General features: G+C 42.0%; 1 protein-coding gene across 7 annotated transcripts in view; it reads left to right on the forward strand.

Moving 5' to 3' along the window:
* exoc1 (exocyst complex component 1) overlaps positions 1–13,041 on the forward strand; it is a 17,457-nt gene continuing 4,416 nt past the window's right edge. For 2 of the 7 annotated variants that reach the window (XM_060068025.1, XM_060068030.1), the window contains exons 1-11: positions 1–105; positions 491–622; positions 809–939; positions 1,132–1,291; positions 1,701–1,718; positions 2,325–2,512; positions 7,927–8,154; positions 8,669–8,801; positions 8,930–9,039; positions 11,890–12,039; positions 12,271–12,379. In XM_060068025.1, coding sequence (XP_059924008.1) covers positions 499–622; positions 809–939; positions 1,132–1,291; positions 1,701–1,718; positions 2,325–2,512; positions 7,927–8,154; positions 8,669–8,801; positions 8,930–9,039; positions 11,890–12,039; positions 12,271–12,379 — 1,351 coding nt within the window. In that variant the 5' untranslated portion in view covers positions 1–105; positions 491–498. Of the gene's footprint in view, positions 279–490; positions 623–808; positions 940–1,131; positions 1,292–1,700; positions 1,719–2,324; positions 2,513–7,926; positions 8,155–8,668; positions 8,802–8,929; positions 9,040–11,889; positions 12,040–12,270; positions 12,380–13,041 lie in introns of all 7 variants that reach the window. The other 5 variants (XM_060068028.1, XM_060068031.1, XM_060068026.1 and 2 more) reach the window with 4 other exon arrangements.

Here is a 13,041-nt window from a genome sequence, read left to right on the forward strand (position 1 = left end):
TCGCAACTCTCTCTCTCGTCGGCCCCCCTCTAGTCGTGTCACGTGACATTTGGCTCGTACAGGAAGTAGTCTGGATGTGGATTTGCCAAGGGCTGAGTAGCTGAGGCAAGCTATATGGTTTTATTTTCTAAATCATGTAGTACATTTGACGAAATATATTATCGTTCAGCTTTGTGCAAAAAAATCGAAAGATCGGAGACGGCTCACCTTATTACGTAAATGCTGGATGTAGCTAGAAGCCACACTAGCACAAAGCTGGCCCCATTTAATGGGGTAAGGTTAGTTCAAATGTTGTTTCGGATTGTTCATCAAAATTATATAGGTTTTGTCAAAAAGAATCAAAGTGATATCATATTTGCACAGTTTATAATATGAATGCATTGAACATCGAAAATACATCGACAGCATTGTTATCTCTCGGTTTTGCCATAGACGGCACTGTCCACCGCCACGCATTAAATTAACTGTTTTCAATCAAAAAATCTAACAGCATCCACAATGACAGCCATCAAACATGCGCTCCAGAGGGACATATTCACACCCAACGACGAGCGTCTCCTCAGTATTGTGAACGTTTGCAAGGCGGGAAAGAAAAAGAAGAATTGTTTCTTGTGTGCAACTGGTACAGTATAAGCACAATATGAATAATATAATGTATGAAGAAATGTCTGAGTAACCTACAATTGCTTTTGAGTTCCTCTGCAATAACAGAGTTGCTCACTAGAACACCTGCTAGTGCTTTGTGTGAACAGTGAATTTATGTGGATTAGTCTGTAGCTTTTAAATTGCGTTTCTTCTTCAACATAAGTAACGACAGAGAGGCCTGTCCAGGTCAAAGTTGTAAAGGTAAAGAAGTCTGACAAGGGGGACTTCTACAAGCGGCAGATAACATGGGAGCTGCGGGATCTTGGAGAGGTGGATGCCAAAGATCCAAGCAAGGTGAGGAAAAGATAACTACTTACTTATTTTCGTACTTACCAATACTCCTCATACAGAACAACAAACTAATCTAATAACCTTGTTGTTTGGAAAAACATATGCTTGTCTAACATGTCAAAAGTTAAAACATGCATGCTTAGGTTTGTCCCCCACTTTAAGATTATGCTGCCATACACACTCTAACCGTTCCAGGAAAATCCAGAATTTGACCTTCATTTTGAGAAGGTGTACCGATGGGTGGCAAGCAGTGTGGCTGAGAAGAACTCCTTCATCTCTTGCATTTGGAAGCTGAACCAACGCTACCTGAGGAAGAAGGTGGAGTTTGTTAATGTCAGTCCTCAACTATTGGAAGGTATGGAAAACACTGACTGACCCTGGGATTATCTGATGAAGCATTTGCTTTTTCACTATATACAAATTATGGCAAGCATTTTCCCCTCGGTTCCTGGTCTGTGTTTGTGTCCGCTAGTTGTCCCTGTGTAAGTGCTTGTGGTAATTGCACTCTTAATTACTACCATAAATGGAAACGTTTCCTGGCTGTACATGTTCTATTGCATGTTCAAATATATTTCTTTCCCTCTGTAAATTAATGTCTTGTTGTATAGTTTTGCTTAAATATAAATTGGAATCTAGTGTGTTTTGACTGTTATCTCCTTGAATGCAATACGTAGGCTGTAGAACAAAATCCTTCTGCTTCTTCTTTGTTTTACTCTTAACTCTTCTTTATTCTGACTCTTCTCTTAAAATCTTTCTCTGGCCAGAACTTCCTAAAGCGGAAGGTTGGTAGGACTTACCCCCATCATTCCTCTCCGTTGTATTCCAATCATATCAAACTACAATCACCATTTTTAATAACAGAACATCCCTCCTTTTGTATACTGATTTACCAGGATAAGGTTTGGCATGCATTTCATGAAATATATTGTGTTGATACATTGGGCTGGAAATTGTAGGGGTTGGTTGATGGACACTGTAGAATAATTCCTCGATTTAGATTCTCTCTTATTCCGTATACCGTAGTCGTCTTCTGCCTGAGTCAATTAGTATTTAATTATTTTACAGATTTATTTTAAACCAGACACAAATGTATAATTTTTTTGCCAGGTGCATTTAGAAATGATGCTGTCAGGGAATTAGGGAATTAAGTTGTTTGGCCGCATTAATTATCTTGACAAATGCCGCCTAAATTAAAAGTTGAACTAATCACTTATTCAGTGTTATATTTCTGCAAGTCATTTAAATCACTAATGATGGTTAATAATTTTAGCAAATTCCCATCACAGAAAGTCCATTGTCCGCTATTGTCTCCTTCCTCTTAGGCTTCATAGTACACTATGATTTGTGCTCATTTCTGACACATAGCACATATGTTTATGATGGGTTAGAGTCTGCGCCAAGAGGTGAGGCCCAGAGTGTGGCTGGCGGAGATGAGGACGCCCTAGATGACTACCAGGAGCTCAACGCCCGAGAAGAGCAGGACATTGAGGGCATGATGGAGGTGTGCGAATATGCCATCTCTAATGCCGAGGGCTTTGCCGAAAAACTCTCCAGGGAACTACAGGTTCTAGACGGGGTAAGTTATACATGCTCTGGCGCTCTGGTCTTAAGAGTTGCTCTTGGTAAACTCGCGATAAATATTTATTATAGCAGCTTGAACTTCAAATCTGATTTGAAGTCAACTCCAATCAAGTCCCTCCCTTTTTACAGCGTTGTTTAGGTTTTATGGCTAGTAGGCACTGATCTTAGTGTCAAGCCTTGGTGCCATCTTATTCAGTCTTTTCGAGAAAAAATAACTTGTAGTCAATAGCCCACAGTCAATAGCCCACCTTTCCGCAAGACAGGAATGTTGCTGTTATTGTGCCTGGCCTTCTCAAAAAATTTTGAAAACATGGAATAAGGAGGCATGGAATGTGTTTCCATTGTTCAAGCCAGCAGTGTGAGTGTGCCCATACCAGGGCTCCAGAGTGCGACCAAAATATTTAATAGTGCGACTAAAAAAAATTCTGGGTCGCACTGGTGCACCTGACGCTGCTCGGGTGAAAACATTTTTCACCCGAGCAGCGTCATCTCTATGGTCGCCTGATTTGTTGTCACCAATAAGAGACGGAGCTCAGGGCGTTTCTTTGCCTCTGATTGGCTGTCGTCTTTTTCTCTAAGTGCGAGTTAAAAAAATGCGATCGACCTGAGCAGGCTGAGCGCCAGAGTTGCCTAAATGAAACAGAAAAGAAAATAAACACGACAAAACGAGTGAAAATGAACAGAGGTAGAAACATTGAAAGCTTTTTCATTAAAGGTCCCATAACATGCTATTTTATGTATTCTTTAATCTAGGTATTAGTGGGCAACTAACACAGTATTCAAAGACGTTCCCGAAATTCAGCCGTGGTGCAGAGTTACAGCCACTCCGAGCCAGTCGCACATTGAGCTTCCCCCAAATGCGCTGTTTTGGTGTCTGTAGCTATAATGCAAATGAGGAGGAGCGAGGCGGGTCAAGGAGGAGGGTGGGGGTGTGGCCCTGAGCAGCTTGCAGCCACGGTACCATGCGCTCTGTTTACAGTGGATGTATCGCAATGGCGAAGCGCACACAGCCATGAGCCGTGTTCTGTAAATATTCTAGAACACACAGGAGTTCTGCAGCTCTATATCTAAATATTATCATATAGCCTGCATAGATATCGATATCATGAATCTCAAACGACCGCATTGGGTTCTCCGACGTTCCTGAACCGCGACAAGGAGGAGAAAGGGATTGTTGCCGGGCAGTGCTTAGGCACCTCCGCCTCCGTCGGTGGTCCCTCAGCGGGGCTCAAGCGGGAGACATTCGCCGCCAAGAATCCCTTTCTCCTCCATGTCGTTCATGTTCTTGAGGGAGTCAAAGCCAACGTTTTTTCCCCCCAATTCATTCTCAACCTTGGCTGAGATAACCCCCACACTACGAGTCTCGTTGTAGAAATACCACAGACGAGAGTCCGACGTGTTATGCGCCATAACACCAAAAGCAGAACGGTTATCCAAATAACAAGGAAGTGTACAACACTTGCGTTACAGTCCTGGAGCTCTATATCATATACATAGTACATAGTACATATATGCATAATACATAGATATCTATATCATATAATACATATTATCACGGCCAAAAGCTGTGTGCGCCTCCAGACGATATTATGAATCACAAACGACTTTGTCGGGTTCTGCGACGTCTCTGGTTCTTCCACCAACGTCTCTGGGCGGGCCAGGCAGAGTAAGGGGAGGAGCTTAGATGCTTTATGAGTTTATGACGTCCTAAATAAAGACGTTCCAAATCAGCGCGCTTGAGCCTCCGTTTTTTCAAAGGTGAGCAGAACAGCTAGTGCTAGTTTTACACCAAACGCAAGTTTTAGCCACTGGGGGACCATAGGCAGGCTAGGATAACTCATATTTATGTTAGAAAACCTCATAAAGTGAGATTTTCATGTCATGGGACCTTTAAGAAATCCAGCCAAGACACGGAGACCTCGGCGACGGTCCCTGGGAAGATGCCAACTGGCCCCGGTCCTTCGGCGATAACATTAGATTCGGAACCAGAGGAGACAACCGAGTCAGAGATTGAGCCCGGCCCCGAGACTCAAATTAAAAAGCCCAAAATGTGCTCTTTCAGACATGACTGGTTGACACAATTTCCCTGGCTGAGATACGACACAGGACGGAATGCAAGGCACTGCATTTACTGTCGGGAGTGCGGTCAGAATATGGCCGGTAATAGTGCATTCTTAGGCGAGGCAACAGCGTTTCGTATCGAAACGTTAAATGTCCAAAAAGAAAACAATATGCCGTGACAAATGTGTAGATAAAGTGGCCCCTCTCCCAGCTGCATTTCAGAGGCAGGCAGTAGTAATCAGGTCCTCTGAGGAATCCGAAATTATCATAAAATGTAATGTTGCATACAACATTGCAAAGGAGGAAATGCCGTTCACCAAATTTAAGTCAGATATTATTTTAATGAAGAAAAATTTATTAAACGTCAACCTGACCTACAGCAATGATACGGCATGTGCCCAATTTATTGGTGTAATAGGAGATACATTAAAGAAGAAGACTGCTGCGGACGTTGGTAAACTGCGGTCAGGTGAGCCGCCATTCGTTCATCCGCGGTTACGCCTCGTTTCCACATACGTATGTTTTTCGTATCCGTGCTTCCGTAAATTTACGGAAGGGGTCGCTAGTGTTTTACGTACGGACATGAATTTATTTACGCCAGCCAAAAAGATGGAGGTACGTATGATAATGGCCGTTTTTAGGAGACCGGTACTTTGGAACATGAGGATCGACATATACAGAGATAAAAACAAAACCAACCAGGCTTGGAAAGAGATCGGCGAGGAGTTTGGCCTGCCAGGTACTTACATGTTTTGTGAAAAACATAAAAACTTTCATACGGTATCTCCGTAAAACGACGGCGAAACTTAATTTTTTTGAACGTATATTGCGGACATACCGGACAGAAATTTTATGGAGGGGAGGAAAAACTGAGGAAAAACGGACATTACGGAGAATCACATAGGAATGACTGGACTTTCGTTCGGAGACGGTTGGATCGCATACGATAATGTATGTATGTGGAAACGAGGCGTTAAGCCAGCTGTCACACAAAATCTTCGTGCGCCTTTACTCTAAACAGCCTTTGGGTGGTATCTCGCAACGTTTTCAAAATAAAACCCTTCACCTACGTGTGTAAATGTATAGAAATGACTTACGGCGGCGTCTAGAACGTCCGCACTTGCGGCCATCTTGCCAGTCAGCAGCTCACCCATAACATTGTGTTGGTAGTGGTACATGTACCTTTTTAAATAACCATAATTTGCTAGATTTTCAACCGGTTTACCCACGGTTTGGTTTCTTACCAACGTTATTCATGTGGTTATAATATTGTACATATTTTAGAACATTATTCCATTATTTTTTAATCTAACATAATTATTGATCAGTATCAAGTATGCAGTGCCGTAACTACATCTCTGACGTTTAACAAAACAAACCGTTTGAACATTTGGCAAGTTATGCTTATTTAAAAAGTACATGTACATGTACCACTACCAACAGCAGCTGACTGTGGCAAGTTGGCCGCCAGTGCGGACGTTCGACTCCATTGGCCAGCAGAATATGCATATGTGAGTTTTTTTAAATGACATTTTCTCAAAATCTATGCAGTAAAATCACATGGGTCCGTGTGTATAAGTAGTCAGTACAACAGTTAGTATGGTCCTATCAGTCAGTGCCTGAACTTGCTGACATAATGCAATTTGCAAAGGCCAAAATGTGCATGTGAGTTTTTCAAAAGACATTTTCTGAAAATCTATACAGTAAAATCACATGGTTCCTTGTGTAAAAGTAGTCAGTACAACAGTTAGTATGGTCATATCAGTCAGTACCTGAACTTATGTGAAATTCGGTCTATAGCTCACTTCAAAGTGCTGACATAATGCAATTAGCAAAGGCGAAAATATGCATAGGCTATGCAAGTTTTTTTATATATATAATTGGGCTAAAAATAAAGTATTTCTCTACACCTTATTGTTAAAAAATCATTCACATTATATGAAAGTTATGGAAAGCTATAAAAAGGTGACCTTTTGGCGTTAAAGGCGACGCAATGAAAAATGTGGGTGCACCTAAATGTTCTGCTGGTGCACCTAAAAAAAATAAAAATAAGTTAGGCGCACCAATGCAAAATGTTAGTCTGGAACCCTGGCCCATACAGTTAGTTCCAGTGCTGCATCAAGGGTTGTTTCATTGCTCACACAAATGTAATTTTATGCATCAACATGGTGTATACCAGAGGTTTTCCACAAATTGAAATGTCTTTAAATACACATTAACATGAATCCAACACACTAGCTGTGTTTACATGGACACTTTGATCTGATTTCTAATCGGAATAGATCTATTCCTATCATGCGATCCGAATGGCATTTACAAAAGTGGTAAGCGTACGTTCGTATGTCTCTCGCGCACACCTGACACATCAGGACTGGCTGTGACATTTTTATGTATTTGATTTGAATGAAAGCCCGGCAGGAGAGACCTTTTCTCTGCATGCTCCTTCAATTAAGAAGAAGGACAGCACAGCGACTCGTCCGGTCTTTATATCTACCCCCCTCTCCTCCGCCGCAAACAATACGTATTTGGATGTTAATGCGCAGCCAAGACTGTTGGGAGAGAGAGTGCTGTTATGCAAGGGATAAAGTACAGAACACCGGGAAAATAAGCGATCAGCAGAGAAATAGTCCACCAAAGGCGTTGACGTCGCATAGCAACCGGACACGCTGGGGTTGATAAGTTACCGGACTACTCCCGGAGTGATTAGAAAGACACTAACAAACATCACTAATTTTCGTTTCCACATTTATGTTTTAAAAATTTCTATTTGAATAGCTTTATGCATGATTACATGCAATTGACAGACATTGTTGATCTTGGCAGGTATCAGTTTATTATTTTATGTTATGTTTATGAATGTCAGTGGCATGGCCACCCTACTCACTGTACCTTGCACATGTTTAAAATAAAAACATGAATATATGAACCAGTGTATTATTTGAATATCTGCCTGGAAAACGTTGAAGACCCCTGGTATATACGATGAACTTTCTTCCATTTAAAGAGTGGTATCAATGTGCACTGCTGGGAAAAGCCCCTTGACACATAATTTTTTAACCACAACGCATATGTTATAGGACACACATGAGGTTGACACTGTTGTGTTTAAAATCGTGCCTCTGATTCCGGAACGCCAACATGTTATGTCAAACCATACACAAGGCCAGCATATTCCTAATCTTTTTAAGGGCAATATTTTGGGATCTCTGTGAGTGGCTGTTGACTTGATGTCTGCTATATCACTTCTTTATGTTGTCATAAACTGCATAATCTTGAGAAAGAGATCCAATGGGTACTCCCGCAGGCAATCATGCTAAGCTCATTGTTCTGTAACCTATATACCGGCAGGCCAACATCCAGTCTATCATGGCATCCGAGAAGCAGGTGAACATCCTGATGCAGCTGTTGGACCAGGCACTGTCCGAGGTGGACAACATCGAGGATAAGCTGAGCAGCTACGAGGAGATGCTGCAGAGCGTCAAGGAGCAGATGGACCAGATCTCACAGAGCAACCGTCTGATCCAGATCAGCAACACAAATAATGGGAAGCTGCTGGATGAGATCCAGTTCCTTGTGGTATGGGGGGAAAAGAGCTTTCCATGACTGATATTGTTCTTCTAAATAACTGTGCCGCCTTTATTTTCTGATTAGTTATTTAATTGTAAATTTCAAATGCTTATTTTTTTTGTGTACATATAGCAGGGTGGTTTCAGTTGTTTTCTACTTCTTCATGAAATATAAACATAAAATATTAATGCGATGAAAAAACCAAGGGCATCGCATTCTTTAAAAGGACAGTCAGCCATGAGAAGCAGGGACGTGTTCTACCCATGAGTTTGATGTTGAATAGGCTTCTATTGGGTGTGTGTGTGGGGGGGGTGCTTACACTGGTATAAAATATCTAAACATTGAAGCAAGCTACCCAAAACTGTTATGGGTGCACAAAAAAGCCTGGGTAGGTGTGAAAATGACCCAGGAAGTGTGTTATATATCCCCTTGAAGTAAACTGTGGGACATTTGTTGTCTTGTGGCAAAGCTTGTGCACATTCTTGAGGCAATCTCTCACTATAGTGTCTTCTTCCATTTTCAGAACTACATGGATCTGTCCAAGGGCCACATCCGGGCCCTGCAGGAGGGAGACCTGTCCTCCCCTAAAGGGATTGAGGCCTGCATCAATGCATCTGAGGCTCTGCTGCAATGCATGAACGTGTCTCTCCGACCAGGTCCGGTTTTAAAAATAAACTATCAATAGCATTTTTAATAGAGTAGAATCTAAAATATAAGTCACAATGCAACTTAATTGGGTGTATATTCTTCAAGTTGACCTCTGTCTGTCTTATTTCTGTTGTAGGTCATGATCAGCTGCTAGCAGTGAAGCAGCAGCAGCACCTGTTCAGCGACCTGAGAGACACCTTCGCTCGTCGCCTCACCAACCACCTCAACAACGTGTTTGTCCATCAGGTAACCCTCCACCCATAAACAGCCCAGTTCCTCCACCTGAACCTTTGGATCCCCTTATATTAATATATTATTATACTACAGAATTAGCATGGCACTTATATTTATATATTTATGTGAAAGAGATGTCTTGTCATGAATGGATATATGTATTTGTCCCTTAAGGGCTTTGTGGAAAACTGGTCATTACCAAACAATGACGAGAACACTCTCTCTCTCTCTCTTTTTCTCTCTTATCATAAACTTCGTAGGCAGATCTGACCCTTTCCTGTGCGCTTGTGTTTTCCATTCCCCCTTCCTGTTTTTGCTGTTTTGGACTTTGTGGCTGTGCGCTCTGTCTGTTAGTTTAACTACTTCAGTCACTTCAAAATGACCATCCCTCAGTTCAATAGGCCCTCCTGTCTGTCACTTCCGGTGAGTACCATCACGGTAGCCCTCACACGCCCCCCACAGTCCTTCTTACATTCATCATTCATTGCATCCCAGCTAGCCATTCAAGTAACTCTCTTTTCCTGCAGTACTAGCTGCACAACATTGGATGCAAGGGATATGCCACCTATTGACTCTATACACCCACCTCTCTTGCAAAAGCCAGAGTCACAAACCCATCTGTCTTGTCTTCTCATCCAAGGACTGGTCATTGCTTGCAGCTTTCTGTGTTGCGTTTTCCAAAAATGCGAAAAAGGACTTTGCAGTGCAAAGGTGCGGGGACATGGGAAATCTGCCTGTCTAGTCTGTTATGCCTGCAGCTGCAGATGAGACACTACATCAACATGGTATAAGAAAGTTCAGAAATTCTCCAACTTATACAAAAGTGTTGTTTTTCTAAATCGAATAGTCGTCTCACTAACATATGACCTGATGTATTTGTGGTTCCCAGACTTATGCACCCTATATCAAAATGAACGTGCCGGTAAAACAAAAAGTCCCCATCTATGATGGATGCACTCTACTCGATACCGGTGTGTGAATTTATATTAGACTCTGCTGGATACTTAATACTTGGATAAAAAATTAAAGGTTGGGTATGCGATTTGCGAAACGCCAGCAGATTTTGAAAATACACAACTCAAATGGTCCTACCCCCTCTCCTTCAACGCTGACTCTGACTCCACCCATTCCAAGTACCTGGACGCGCAATCATGCACGAGCGCGAACAGAGATGCGCGAGAGCGAGCCAGGCTAGCGTAGGTTTTCGTTTAACAACATGGCACTACATTCAGCTGTAAGTTGCACCCAGTACCGCGGGAAGTAGGGGTGCTGGGGGTGCTGCAACACCCCCTGTCCGAGGCCCTGTCTTATCACAGAAAACGATCATTTCTAAAAACTCCGGCCAAAGTGGAGATTTCTGAAAACGCCGGTTATGTGTTGTCGTGTCAACGGGGACTCTGAAGCGTCACATTATGCACCAGGAAATGCTTAACGTCATGTGAGCGCCCGCTGTACCGTATTGGTCCGAATATAAACACAAACCCCATTGTAAGACGACCTATATTTGGAAAAAAAGATTTGAAGACCAGATCTTGTTTTTATGAATAAATAAATTTTATTCATTGAAATAATATACGAAAATAAAAAGGCATAGAATAAAACACTGCATTGCCACTAAACAGTAGTGCAAATAGGCCGTACTGATGTGTACACCAAAGACTATTCCTGACACTCCTCTGCCCCGCTGTGTTCGCTCTGGCTGTGGTCGCTCCTAACTGTTTCGGCCCGTGGCAAAGCGAGTCATCCTCGCTGCTGTCCAAGGCATTTTGAGACGCAGCATTTATTTGATGCTCATATGACCTAGTGCTGAAAAAAGGTTATATGAAAAAGTGTGAGGGTAGCGGTGGTGCGCTAAACTTGTTCTGTGAGCAGCTGGATGTGAACCATGGTGTGAAGAAAGTGAACACAACGATCGATTTTCAACTGTGCGCGCATGCACTGGTGTAATTGAGCTGCGCTGCTATATATCTTTTTTATCAATGTAACGAGTTAAGAGTCTAGTGCAGGCTGAGTTTTTTTTTTCCAGCACCCCCTGCTGAGAATACGTTCTCGCGGCTATGGTTGCACCAGATGTTATAAACATTAAACGGTCACATAAATCATTACTATTTTTAGAAAATGTATGTTTGTTTCATATAATTGTATTGGAAGTCCTGGTTTTCACTAGGGTTGCTGCGGTGTGGACATTTTCACAACGAGTAATACACTTGTCTCAACACCGGTATTACCGAGTATAAACGGTATAAACTTTGAAACTATGTCAACCGCCACACAAGCATCGGTTTTTAGACCCTTCTCGTCCTTCAGTTGCCGCCAACGTTCGAAAGCAGCGCCTAGGATTATTCTTGATTTCAGTTTTTCTCTTTCAGCGTTTTTATTATCAATTACTCTCTGAAAAAGAGTTTTCCTTCTCTTTGCTGGTGGTGGTGGTGGTGGTGGGGATGGTGGCGTCTTGTCTGCCATGGAAATTGTCTTCTACTGCTAGGTCCAAATGTGGATTAACTAGTTCCAGTAGCTACCGCAGGATAACAACAAACAGGAGCTTGCTCTGGGTCACGAGCTCTGGGTCACGAGTACTGCACGAAGGGGTCGCGCGCGGGGCGCGGGGGAGGGGGAGTGCAGTACGACCGTTTGACGTACTTACTGTCCAATGCAACGAGGTGGCAATCCAAATGATTGGCTGGAGTTTTTCAAGCCCTGCCCGTTCCACAGATGATTGACTTGTTTAATTTTCATGTCAGTACTTCTAACTCAGTGGCTGTAAGCGGGTTATGATAAGGATTTCAAGTAATTTTGCAAAAATGGCCAAAAAAGCAAATTCCGTACCCAACCTTTAAGTATATTGTTCTTTTGTTGTCACAGGGCCATGACCAGAGCTCCACTTTGTCCCAGCACACGGTGGACCTCAGCCTGCCGAAACACAGCCCACTGCACAGGGACCTGCTTCGCTACGCCAAGCTGATGGAGTGGCTGAAGAACACGCAGAGGGAGAAGTACGAGGGCTTGTCCATGGTCAGTCTGTCTCAAGAAATACCTGCATGTTAGCGGCACATTATCTTATTACTCAATCTTATAATCATGATCAGGGTTTCTTATTCTAATACAATCTTTTTATAATTAATAATTAACTTCAATAATATTATAAATGACTACAACAAGGACAACATTATTCAAGAGGGATGTATGCATATGGCATCCAGTTAATGCTACAGGTTAACACCTTTTTTTTTAATATCTTTATAGACCTATGTGGAATACATGACCAGATTGTATGAACGAGAAATAAAAGATTTCTTTGAGGTGGCCAAGATAAAGATGGCTGGCACAAGCAAGGAGGCCAAGGGCAAGTTTGGTAAGATCAGTGTAATTAGTTTATTTTATTTTGTATTTCTTACGCAATTGTCCTGAACACACATTGTTTTCTATAATATTAGCTGTATAATTTGGTGTGGTCAGCATACATCCGTCTCATGAAGATGTAAAACAGTAAATTAATGCTTCTTGTCTTAACACATAGGCCTATATCTGATTATTTTCTGTAACTGAAAAAAACAATAACCTAGCTTCTTCTACTCTCTTTGTCCAGTCTCTGCAAGATGATTGCGATGTAGCTCCAACTCAAAGATCTCTTGCATATAATGTTCTTTGTTCTTTGTATTAGGGCCTGACCGATATTGATTTTTGAGTGCCGATGCCGATTATTTTCAGAGAAAAATTACGATTACGATTTAATCGGCCGATTAAAAAAAAAAGCATATAAAACGTAGTTTTTGATACCTTAAATATACTTTAAACACTTTTGACGAATATGTGAATTGAATTCAGAACCTTTGAGTGTTTTAGAATACATTTACAGTCAAAAATTAGTGTAATTTAAAATGTAAAATAAATAACTAACTCCCAATGTGCTGCGCTCGTGAGCAGTGACTAACACGTGCGTGCTGAGCAGTATGGTCTCACCGTTAGAGTCTACAGTATAACAAATTAACATGGCCTGGGACCTAAAGAAAAACA

Source organism: Gadus macrocephalus, chromosome 12 (assembly GCF_031168955.1).
Source record: "Gadus macrocephalus chromosome 12, ASM3116895v1".
In the NCBI taxonomy this organism is placed as follows: Eukaryota; Metazoa; Chordata; class Actinopteri; order Gadiformes; family Gadidae; genus Gadus; species Gadus macrocephalus.